Genomic DNA, 12,687 nt, shown 5'->3' on the forward strand with positions numbered 1-12,687 from the left:
GATATATGTATATATTTATAAAACTATACACCACACAATTTAAAAAAATTCAAGTTCCCAATTTAACTAGCTAAGAAACTGATTATTGAAATAGAACTGACAGAAAGGTGGGGAAAAGTTTATGATAGAAAAAATTTAGGATGCATTTCAAAGAGCTCAGAGAAAGAATCGGTAGGATTAAGGTATAATGGTGCAGTGGAATAGTTCTGGAGTCAGAGAATATGAGTTAAATGTTGCCTTAAACTTGGGCTTAAACTGTGCTTTAGTCACTTGTCATATGACTTTGGAACATGTCACTTAATCATTCTAGGGCTCCTAGGGTTGCTTTTAGCTCAAAATCCCCTGATTCTGTAATAATGGGAAGCCTTTGAGAAGAATATTTTGACAACCTATGATTTCATTAAAGAAAAAAAAGACTAGCATAAAAAACCAAATGGTATTATATGTCAAACTCTTTGACCCACATAGATGTTTAAAGTATACATGCAGGACATGTGCTTTATAAGGACAATGAACTCAGGTTAAGCACAAAGGTGCAAACTGGCCTCACGAGAATCCCAGAAGCACCAGTTTCCAGAATGTGCTGGGGCTGATCATTTATTGTCTGCTACAGATTTAGAGGAAAAAACTGAGGAAGGAGACAGTGCATTAGAAAAGGTAGGGAGCTCCCCAAATGGAAACAGATCTGGCAGTCCAAATGACTAAGTAGAGAAAAGATCTTTTTTTTTTGTCTCCTAAATTTCTTTTTAAGTCATCAAGGAATCAAGTTATGAGAAACCAAAAGGGATCATAGTTATTGTTGGAAGAGACTTTGGGAAACATCTAATCCAACCTCCTTATTTTATAGATCAGAAAAGTGAGATCCATAGGAAGAAAGATCACACATAAAATAAGACATTTGAGCCAATCCTTTCACACCAACTTCTACTATCCATAATGCTCTCTCCCCCCCTCCATTACCTCCCAAACTGCCATGCCCAACAGTAGAGAGATCTGAAAGATTGAGTACTTGACTAATATCCAGTGTCCTAGGGGCAGAATATCAACCATGCATTTGCCATTGGTCAGACTCTACTGAGCCAAGATTAATGGTCTAGTGGGATGTATGCCAGCCCTCTTTCCCCCATTCACTTCTACAAGGTCAAGGGCAGGTTGAAATCACCATGAAGTCAATCTATAAATCTATTTTATTATCAGGATTGATTAGCTCAAAGAGATACAAGTTGGGTTTCCTGACCCCCTAATTCCAGCTATTCAGAGACTCATTACCTTGCTTTAAATTTTTTTCTTTTTCCCTTAGTTCATTCTGGCTTCTGCTTAATAGTTCAGAATAATCATGCCCTTGATTAGCCTTTTCACTGATCACTTCTGTTGATGAACTCAGTGCTTAGCACAATGCCTGGCACATGGAGATGCATAATAAATGTTTATTGATTGATTTTTCAATTAATCTTTGCTTTTGGGGTCAGTTTTTATTATTAGATTAGCACTGAGGTTCAACTGGTCTGAATTTTCTCGAGGAAATCTTTTTCATTTAGTTTTAGAGTAACAATGTGCTATGGGAGGTCCTAAATTCCAATCTAGCCTCAGATTCAGTGCATGACCTGGACAAGTCACCTAACCCCTGTTGCCTAGTCTTCATTGCTTTTCTGCCTTGAAAACAATATGCAGTGTTGATTCTAAGACAGAAGGTAAGGGTTTAAAAAAAATATATATATATATATATATAAAACAATGCGCTCTATCTTTAATCTTCTCCTCCATGATTATCATTCATTAAAAGGAAAATAGAATAATGAATTACTAGACCTCAGTATTAAGAACTTTGCCATCTTTAGCTTCAAATCCCTAGGGCTAATCACAAAAGCCTTGTATATAGTTGAATAAACTTAATAAATATTTGGTGAACTGAATTGATAGTATAATCATAGATCAGAACTAGAAAGGGTCTTAGATCTAGTCCAATGATGGTGAAACTTTTAGAGACAGAGTGCCAGGCCTCCCCCACCCCCCACCAAGTGCCATGCCTGTTCACCCCTCTCCGCCAAGTGCCAGGCACACCTGCCTCTCCTTCCACTGACCCCGCACAGAGGGAAGAGGAAATGCTCCCATTGGGCTGCTGAGTGGAGGGGCAGGTGAAGTGAGGAATGTCTTCAGTGAGTATAGAGAGGGGGAGGGTGGGGTCCAAGCTCTCTGCTCCCCTCTAGCTCTGCTGCCTGTGAGTCAGCCACCTTATCCCTTGTGCACTCCCATTGGCTATTGGGCAGAGGGGTGTGGCGTGTGAAAAAATGTCATCAGGCATGCCGGAGAGGGGGAGGGGAGTAGCTCCTCTCAAGTCTCTCTGCCTTTCTAGTAACCAACTCTTGGGGGTGGGGTGGGTTGAGGCTGGGGCCCACAAAGAGTGACATCTTTGGCACCTGTGCTATAGGTTTGCCATCACTGTCCTCATACAGAGAGGGGAAATTACTTGCCCAAAGTCATTTAGCCAATAAATATCAGAGCCAGAACTAAAACCCTGGGCCTCTAACTCTGTGTAGTAGAGTGAAAGGAACTTCAGCTCAGGGATTAGAGAGTCTGGGTTTAAATCTCACTTTTGCTGCTTACTAGCTGTATGGGTAAATTGAAAAAGCTCCTTGGTTCTCACTATATTCATCTATAAAAATTAGGGTTATTGTACTTGATGACTTCTGAGGCCCCTTTCAGCATTAGAATCATGATGCTATGAAATCCACTGTTTTCTACCATACCAGAGGATAAATGGACAAAGCATGAGTTTTTATTACTGTTAATATTCTTCCTCACATTCATGATGTCTGGGTTTTTTAAAAATTGTTATTGTTGTTTTGTTTTTATATTTGTTATTAAAACAAAGACAAGGTAAAAGGCTCTGGTGCTTTGGAATCAGACTATAATATTCATGTTAAATTTATAATAATCAGCATTTATAATTTAATATTCTAAATTCTGATGGATCATCCTGTTTACAATTAAGACAAAACTAACTCTTTCAAGGATATTATATGACTTTTTCTTACCACTGGGCATTTAAGTGATTAAGCAATTGTTCATAGATACTGTGCTCATTCAGAACACAATTGTGAGCATTCAGATATTGCTTTATTGGATCCTTTGGTCTCATTTTCTAATCATCTTCCCTGCCTTTGTGTAAAGTCATATGCTAAGGAAAAAAACAATCATTTTTTTTGCTTAAATATTGACGTAATAATTCTTCCTTTATGTGCAATTTGTGTTGATAGGGTCAATAAACTGATGCATATCACTTAATAGATCACCAATTTTATGATCTTTAAATTATGAATGGACTATTCCAAGAGTAAATATTTGCTCAATGATCCTTGGTTTATCTTTTGGTCAAAGGATCTCTTTGTTTTTGTGTCTGTCTTTCTCTCTCCTTCCCTATCTCCCACTTTCTTCTACTAAGAGCCCTATCTTCAATATCTTCACTTTTTTTTTTGGATTGGTGATAATCTAACTGTAACACAGAGATTCTCCTTTCTCCAGGTTGTCTTGAGACTACTGAGTCCAGAGCTTTTCAATTTCCTTTTTTTCTTTCTTTTTTTTTAAGCGTTTACATTCTGGAGTCAATACTGTGTATTGGCTCCAAGGCAGAAGTGTGGTAAGGGCTAGGCAATGGGGGTCAAGTGACTTGCCCAGGGTCACACAGCTGGGAAGTGTCTGAGGCCAAATTTGAACCTAGGACCTCCTGTCTCTAGGCCTGACTTTCAATCCACTGAGCCACCCAGCTGCCCCCCAGAGCTTTTCAATTTCATTCTCAAAATAATTTCTTGAACTTGCCTGAGTGTTCTTGCAGTACATTACATTAAAAAGATATGATTAACTATGTCATAATTAAATGTAAAATAATTAATGTATTTACTGCCTAAAGGAATTACAATTTTTTGATGGATGGAAATTAGGTAAAAAACATACTATTGAAAAACTCAAAACTATTCTAAAAAAGAAACCTTTTGATATTTCTTTTTCCCTTTCCCTTCTAACCTTCCTCACTTTCAACATTGGTTTCCATGCTTATCCCTACTTAGTAATCAAACCTTTGATAAAAAGCTTGGTTCTTCTGATCACCGTGATCTTGATTTCCCTCTAGGAGGATATTCCCAGAAAAAGGGAGGAAAGACAGGATGGTATAGGGAAAGAACAAGTGGCCTGTGAATGAGGAGTCCTAGACTAATGTGCAACATCACTTTCTCTTGGGGTCCTCAGGGTGCTAATAACTAATGTTCTGGGATTCAAAGTCATAACCAAGGTGGGCAGATACTAAAATTTAAAGAATGCATGGAGTACTTGTTCTCTATCAAGTTAGAAAAAAGGAATCTAGCAAAAACAATGTCCTAAAACAGGAAAGTCCCCAGATGACTTGTTTCCCATGCTTTGTCCCCTAAACTGCCAGGAGAATTCCTTTCTGGTCATCTCCCCCCTTCTTCCTCCTTTAGCAACAGCACTTCCTTCCTCTCTTCCCCAGGTGGATGGACTCTGTATCCGGGGGTCTCTTCCCTAATAAGGTCTGATATTCTAATGTTTTCCCTCCCCCTTAGGGAAATTTGTCTTTAAAAAGGTGATTTTTAGGTTGAATTTGCTACTCTGTGTCTGCCTCAGCTCATCATGCTGTGGTGTTTCCTCTAGATGCCAGGATTGCTAGTTTTAGCTCTTATGACCTATATTTTAAGGGCCTTTCTAGTTCTAACATTCTATATTCCAAAGTCCTTCTAGCTCTATCATTCTATAGCCTACGGTTCCTTCTCATTCTATAACCCAAGTTTCTTCTCATTCTGCTTACATTCTTCATTTTGCATTCTAATATTCTGTGATCTGTTTTCCAGCATTTATGTTCTAAGTTCCCTTCTTCTTCTGTTTTAGGCTTCTATAAGATTTGTCATTTGGATTCAGTAAGATGAACCATGAATCCAATTGTATGAAATATAAAGAAGTCCTAGCTGAAATGCATGAATAGATCCCACAGGATGAGTGCTGTCATCTCTCTTAAAAGCCACATAAGCAGGCTGAAGATGCCAAGGACTTCCCCTACCTCCCCACTTTGGTTTCTCCCTGGAATGTTGTTGTCTTAATGAGAACATTGCATGTAGGGAGCAGCCTTTGCCCATCAAATCTGGATATCAGGCAGTTGGACATTGTTTTTATCTTATGTGGGTGGCTGGCTAAGACAGGATGTTTCAACTCTGCTGAACTTACAGGAAAGGCACAATAAATTCGACTTTTTAATGATGGGCCAGGGAATGGGTCAGGCTCTAAGCAATAAACTTTTGCAGAAATACAGTCTATTGCTTCTTCCTTGATAGTCACTTGAGTTTCATAAGGTCATTAATCAATTGATCAAAAGACTTTTATTAAATACTGGGTCAGGCACTGTGTAGCAAAAAATGAAACCGTCACTGGATATATTCAGTTAGAGGGGACTATTTATATGGGAGAGGTAACTAGGTGGTACCATAGATAGAAAACTTGGCCTGGAGTCAAGAAGTTTCAGAGACTTATTAGGGGTGTGAACCTGGGAAAGTCACTTGATCTCTGCCTGCCTTAGTTTCCTCAACTGTAAAGTGGGGATTAGCACTCACCTTCCAGTGTTGTGAGGATCTAATGAGATCAGATTTGTAAAGTGCTTAGCACAGTGCCTGGCCCAGAGTAGGCAAGTGGCAGCTAGGTGGCTCAGTGTTGATAAAGAGCCAGGTCTGGAGATGGGAAGTCCTGGGTTCAAATATGACTTTAGATACTGTCTTGCCATGTGACCCAGGGCAATTACTTGATCTTCATTACCTAGCCCTTACCTCTCTTCTGCCTTGGAATCAATATACAGCATTGATTCTCAGATGAAAGATGAGGGTTTAAAAAAAAAAAAAAAGCTTTCCAGGAGGTATCCTAACATAAGGTCAAGTGCCTAACCCACAGTCATGCTACTCCATGAAATTACTTTTATTATTTATCACCCCTTAGTGGCCCAGGCAATTTTGCTAAGATATGTAATCACAGGTTAGGTTTTTTTAAGAAATACACCTTATAAATAAAAACAACTGTACTCTTAAGCCTTATCTTTGAAGTAATGAGGAGGGGTAGAGAAGAAGGAAAGAGCAGGAATATTTCTTTCCCGTTCATTCAAATAGATTGAAAATAGAAGTTCCTATTGCTCACATGCTTGAGTTGGTTGAGCCTGGATTAAAAATTAGCTTGGAAAAACAACTCCAACCCTCACCTGGTAGACATTTATAATTTTTGTCCACTTGCTGTCTGTGGCAGCGCCTATCTGCTGAAGAGATGGGCAAAGTATAATACACTAGAAAGTGTATAGGATTGGGAATTATGTCATGATTGTTTTAAACCTAGAATAGCAAGGAGAGAGTTACAAAATCATTTGGTAGAATTAAAGGGTCATAGATTTAGAGCTGGAAGAGGTCTTTTAAAGGTCATTGAGTCCAACATCTTCCATTTACAGATGAGGAAACTGAGGCCAAGAAAAGTTAAGTGACTTGCTCAGCATCACTTAAATACTAAGCATCTGAAGTAGGATTCCAACTGAGGTCTTTTGGAGTCCAAGTTAATAGCTTACTTGGTAGTTTTTAAAACAACAACAAAATTTTCTGTAGCTTTTGAATTTGACAAATTATTTTCCTGTCAATAACCTTGTGAGGCAGGAGCACAAAGCATTATTTTCAATTATCCAATAAGAAATTAAGACTTAGAGAGACAAGTTAGCTATAACTTTGATTAAGAGGTCAGTGTTACACTTGCATAAAGAAATATTTATATATGGATAAAATGATGATAAAAGTGAGCTTGGCATTCAAATCCTAGTTCTGCCACTTTCCAGCTGCATCATTTTGGGCTGGTCTTGCATCCTCTGTGGGACTCAATTTCCTCTTCAGTAATGTGGGGAAAATCATCTTTGTACTGCTTATCTGCCAGGATTATGATGAGAACTCTTTGTAAACCTCCCAGCTCTATGGAAATTGGAGCTGTGATGACTTATCAGTCATCTTATCAGACTCTCAGGGAAACAAAGGGAAACACATTTTGTCGATATATAAGTGGCAACATTTGGCTCAGTCTTCAATGAGGTATTACTGATAGCTTGTATTTACATAGCAAATTGCATTTGATCTTTGCAACAATCCAGGGCAATGCATGGATTAATAATATTCCCACTTTGTAAATGAGTAAACTGAGAGAATGAATAAAGAGAAATGAGTTGTCCAACTTCACGTAGCAAGGAAGTAAATAGGATGGATTCCAAACTAGTCCTTTTAACTCTTAGGTTATTCCATTATAAATGCTTTCTTTTGACTGTACTGATTAATTGAGAGCAACTAGGTATCACAATAAAATGATCAACTTGGAAGCAGGAAGACCTAATTTCAAATCTCACTAGCTGTGTGACCCTTGGCAAGTCACTTAACTTCTCTCAGTCTCAGTTTCCTCATCTGTAAAATAGGGGTGGATAACAATAGCACCCACCTCACAAACGAGTTAATATTTGAAATGTGTCTGAGAACAACATGGAAACGCGCATGGACAAATAGGCTTCAGTTCAAATTCTTTTTGAATGATCTGTATTTGCCAGAATGATATTGTCTGCCTGGTTTCATTTCCCCTATTCTCTTCCTACTTTTGAACTTGGGCAATTCCCCTTGCCTTTGAAGGATGCTCTTTCCCCATCTGTAAGATGAGAAGGTTAGAGTAGGTGATCCCTACAGTCTTTTTGCCTTCTATAAGTCAATTCTGGAAGTCTCCTTTTTCTCTCTCAGAGAGAATCGATCACATTTTCTTACTTTAACCACAACCTGGGAATTTTCCCATACCTTCACCTTCTAGATGCTAGTCTTAGTTACCTCTCCTCAAAGATCCTCCTCTCTGGTTACTGATAACATACTCTGGGCACTGCTATCACTTGTCTTCAACCCAAAGCTCTCCACTCAACCATCAATCTCTCTTGTGGAAATCAGGCTATGAATAAAGGACTGGCTGGGATCCCAGCATATCAGCATGGCAAAAACCTATATAAATCCCATTAGAGTAATTTTGCACAGAGCCTAAGAAAAGCTAATAATCAGAAAAAGCTCTAGAGTGGGAAGCAAGAGACTTGGGTCTTACCCTCAACTCTTCCACTAAACACTAACCCGCCTCACCCCTATAAAAAAACTTTTAGCTTCTACCTTATAATTTGTACTAAGTATTGGTTCCAAGGCAGAAGAGTGGTAAGCTAGGAGGTGTCTGAAATCAAATGTGAATTCAGGACCTCTCCTTCCATCTCCAGGCCTGGCTTTCTATTCATTGAGCTACCTAGGTACCCCAACACTAACTTGATGTTACCTTGCCCTCAGTTTCTTTCTCTCTAAGAATAAACTAGATGATCCTCAAGAATCCTTCATTTTTTTTTCTGTCAAAAGATTTTTTGGGGGGGAGGGCAGCTAGGTGGTTCTGTGGACCAGAGACAGGAGTCCTGGGTTCAAATCTGACCCTAGATACTTCTAAGCTGTGTGACCTTGGGCAAGTCACTTGACCCCCCATTGCTTTACCCTTACTGCTCTTCTGCCTTTGAATCAATACACAGTATTGATTCTAAGATGGAAGGTAAGGGTTAAAAAAAAAAAAAAGATTTGTTTTTCTTTTCCAGATCAAAATTTCTTGAATACTGATATTTTTCCGGGCATAGGAAATGATTTGTCTTTTTATAAGCCTAAATTTGGAATCATCTCTTCCCTTCCCTCTAGATTGGGTTTTATGGAAACCAGAAAGAATTCCAGAGTGAGAGAAATGGGCTAGTTTTTGAACACTGAGAGAGAAGCTCACAGATTTTCAGATTCAAAAAAGACATGGAGAACATTTAAAAGGAGTGGATCCCCCAGACTGTTGAATGAATTGATATTATTTTTCCCCTTTGGATACAAGGCAAAAGAATTTAAAAATCATAGCTTTGAAAAGTTTCACAAAACAGAAATTCTCCTGCACCCTGGTTCTTTTTACAAGCTAATAATTAAGCCAGAGGTGGAGGCTACGCTAAGTGCCATCAGCTGGCAAGAGTTTGCCTCTCCACAATATCGTTAACACTGGATTTCTTGGCCAGGACCATAGCTGGCAGGCCAGACCTCTCCCTGGCTTTAAACACACCATACCGGAGCCCGACTCTCCATCTAACCCGCCTGTCAAAGGCATTGACTGCCTTACCTGACCAGATGCACACATTTTCTGTTGGGATCTGACGTTATCTACAAGCAGATAGATGATGAGTACAGTGAGGATGAAAACCAAGAGCATGCAGAAAGTGACAGCAGGGTTCATTTTCCTTTGGTCTCTTCTGGTGCTATGATTGGTCCCATGGTCACCGCCTTCTTCCTGTAGCATTTCCACCCTTGGTTCTGGTTCCAGGGCTGAGCCTTTTCCCTTTGGCATGGCTTTCCCCAACAGCTGCCTTCTCTCTGAAACTTCTGCTTCTCCCTAGGCACGAAACCCCCATTATATACTACCAACTTCTGAAAGTGGATGAATGAATCTCCCTACTCCTCCCCCTGTTCTTCCCTCCCCTTTTCCCACTTCCCTCCTCCCTTTTGACAGCACACACACACACACACACACACACACACACACACACACACACTTAATATACACACACTTACACACACACACACACACACACACACACACACACACACACACACACCCTGCTGGGGAATGTAACGCCTACAACAGAAACCAAGGTTTGGTTTAAAAAAAAAAAAAGCCTTTCCAAGCATATTTGTTAGTGAGGGACTTACACATGTATGCTGCTTCCTTAGTTTACAGAAGGAAGTAAGGAAAGTCCCTGAGGGAGGAGAAAGAGGATCAGTGCAGCCTAGGAGGCAGGTCAAATGAAAAGGCACCATCTTGCATCAGTCCTGGTTGTTGATTACCCAATTGCTCCAGGTGAGCAAGAGAAGGAAACCTGTCCCTTTTAGAAGTAAAAGTGAGGACAGGAAATTACTCTTCTCACTAGGAAGGTGGAGCTGCCCAGAGAAGGTGAGAGAGGCCAAGGAGGGAGAGGCCTAGAAAAGACCTTAGAGATTACCAAATTCACTGAGTCCTACAGGACTAAGCACCTAGACCAGAGGCACAGAACTAGAAGAGAGAATCTCTAGAATTTGAACCTACGTCATTTAACTAGTCATCCAAAACAGTTGAGGCAGATAATTTCCTGGCACCATTATCTGCCATCTCTACTGAGGCTTTCATGATAAAATATAAATTCCTTAAGGGCAAGGATGTTTCTTTTTTGCCTTTTTAAACTCTTAGTGCCTAGAACAGTGCTTGGCACATAGTAGGTACTTAAAAAAACCCCTTAAGGTCTTAAAATTGACACTGAGTCTTGGTGTCAAGGTGCTAAGTGACTTGCCTGAGGTCACACAACTAGCAAGTGTCTAAGGCCAGATTTTAACCCCAAATAATCATACAAACTTAATAAATGCTTGTTAGAATTGGCTGAGTGGGAGCAAACTTCTGAGGGGAGGAAAGGATTTAATCTCAAGTCAAATCCAGAAATAATGCTACCATAGCCCTAGTTGAAAAAACCATTAGTACAGACTTTCTCCTTATTGGTGGAGATTGATCAATTAACTATGTAAGGGGGTGATCAGAGTTAGTGAGAACTCTTCAGTCTTCTTTGAGTTTTTGGAGCCTCTTCAGTTTCTTTGGGTTTGGCAATTGCTTTAGGGGCTGCTGGCTTCCAGCTTATAGACAGAAGATAGAAAATGCCAACTCCATTTCAGGTTTCAAGGAAAAGATTCTGGGAAGAAGCCAATGTGAGGGGAGCTGGCAGTCCCTGTCGCATCCCTATCCATAGTTTGAAGTCAAGTCTGTCCAACCAGGGAGACCTAGAAGGAATGACATCAATGGTTTTACAAGAGAGTGGACTGAGGAAGCGAGGAGGTCTTTTTGGCTTTTTAGCTCTTGACCTTTTGCTGTTGGTCTTTTCTAGTGGGGCAGCTCCAATGTGGACTTTGGCTAGAAGTAGGCATGACCAGGTGATTATGTGACTATCTCTCTGTAACTCCAACCTTTACTATCTAAAAAATAATTATAAATTTGTATATAGTCTCCAGAGAATTTTAATCATAATAGTAGAATGACCTCACAAGGGAAAGGAAGGGAAGGAGTAGAAAAAAGCTCATTAAATGCCTACAATATGCCAGCACTTTATAGATATTCTCATTTGATTCTCCCATCAACCAAGAGAGGTAGACACTATTATTACCCCCTATTTTACAGTTGAGGAAACTAAGGCAAAACAATTTGCCCAGGGTTACATAGCTATCAAGCTCAAATCTTCCTGACTCCCAAGTTCAACACTGTATCCTTTGACTCCTTTATTGACTTTTTTATGACTTTGAGCAAATCACTTCATGTCCCTGGGCCTCATTTTCCACATTTGTAAAATGAGAAGTTTGGATGATTAAAATCGCCTCTGAAGTCCCTTCTGGAATTTCCATCCTACAAAGTTGCATTTAGAAAGCCAGAGTCAAGTCTAAGTTATTAAGTATTTCCTATATGCAAAGAAGATGTTCTTTGAGTTAATGAGCATGTAAACATGGACCTGCATACAAGAAACTCATAATCTATGAAACTCAAGTTTGTAAATGAAGCACTTAAAGGTTTTGATATTTCTTCTTTTATCATTCTCACTTCCACTAAAGTCCTCCTGTCTCTCCTCTTCCTCCTCCAATGTCTCATCATGGTGCAAAGGTGATCCTGCATTCTTTTTTCATTTTTTGAAAATTATATTTAATTAATTAATTTAGAATATTTTTCCATGGTTACAAAATTCATGTTCTTTCCCAGTCTTCCCACAACCTCCCTCCTGTAGCCAATGCACAATTCCTCTGGGTTTTACATGTGGTATTGATCAAGATCCATTTCCATACCATTGATATTTGTACTAGGGTGATCATTTAGAGTCTATATTCCCAATCATATCCCCATCGACCCTTGTGATAGAGCAGTTGTTTTTCTTCTGTGTTTCTATTCCTACAGTTCTTCCTCTGAATGTATTCATTCTCATAAGTCCCTCAGAATTGTCCTGGATCACTGCATTGCCACTAATGGAGAAGTCCATTACATTTGATTGTACCACAGTATATCAGTCTCTGTGTATAATGTTCTCCTGGTTCTGCTCCTTTCACTCTGCATAAATTTCTGGAGGTCATTCTAGTTCACATGGAATTCCTCCAGTTCATTATTCCTTTGAGCACAATAGTATTCCATCACCAACACATACCACGGTTTATTTAGCCATTCCCCAATTGAAGGGCATCCCCTCATTTTCCAATTTTTTGCCACTACAAAGAGCAGAGCTATGAATATTCTTGTACAAGTCTTTTTCCTTATGATCTCTTTAGGGTACAAACCTAGCAGTACTATGGCTGGATCAAAGGGTAGGCAGTCTTTTATCGCCCTTTGGGCATAGTTCCAAATTGCCATCCAGGATGGCTGTGATCCTGCATTCTTCATGGTTAAGCCATCAGTCAATCAATAAATATTTACTAATTGCTAAGCAAAGGGAATACAAAAAGGAAAGAAAATATAGTTCCTGCTCTCAAGGAGCTTATTGTCTAATGGAGGAAGACAACATACAAAAGAAAGCAATTTCTTTTGTTTTACTCTCTTCTTAAC

General features: G+C 39.4%; 1 protein-coding gene across 1 annotated transcript in view; it reads right to left on the minus strand.

Annotated features, from left to right (window-relative positions):
• Positions 1–9,578, minus strand: part of TNFSF15 (TNF superfamily member 15) — a 35,920-nt gene extending 26,342 nt beyond the window's left edge. The window contains exon 1 of the mRNA XM_007474529.2: positions 9,214–9,578. Within this exon, the coding sequence (XP_007474591.1) occupies positions 9,214–9,438 (225 nt within the window). The 5' untranslated portion in view covers positions 9,439–9,578. The remainder of the gene's footprint in view (positions 1–9,213) is intronic.
• Between the last annotated feature and the right edge of the window lie 3,109 nt (positions 9,579–12,687).

This window comes from Monodelphis domestica, chromosome 1, assembly GCF_027887165.1.
Source record: "Monodelphis domestica isolate mMonDom1 chromosome 1, mMonDom1.pri, whole genome shotgun sequence".
NCBI classification, from domain to species: Eukaryota; Metazoa; Chordata; class Mammalia; order Didelphimorphia; family Didelphidae; genus Monodelphis; species Monodelphis domestica.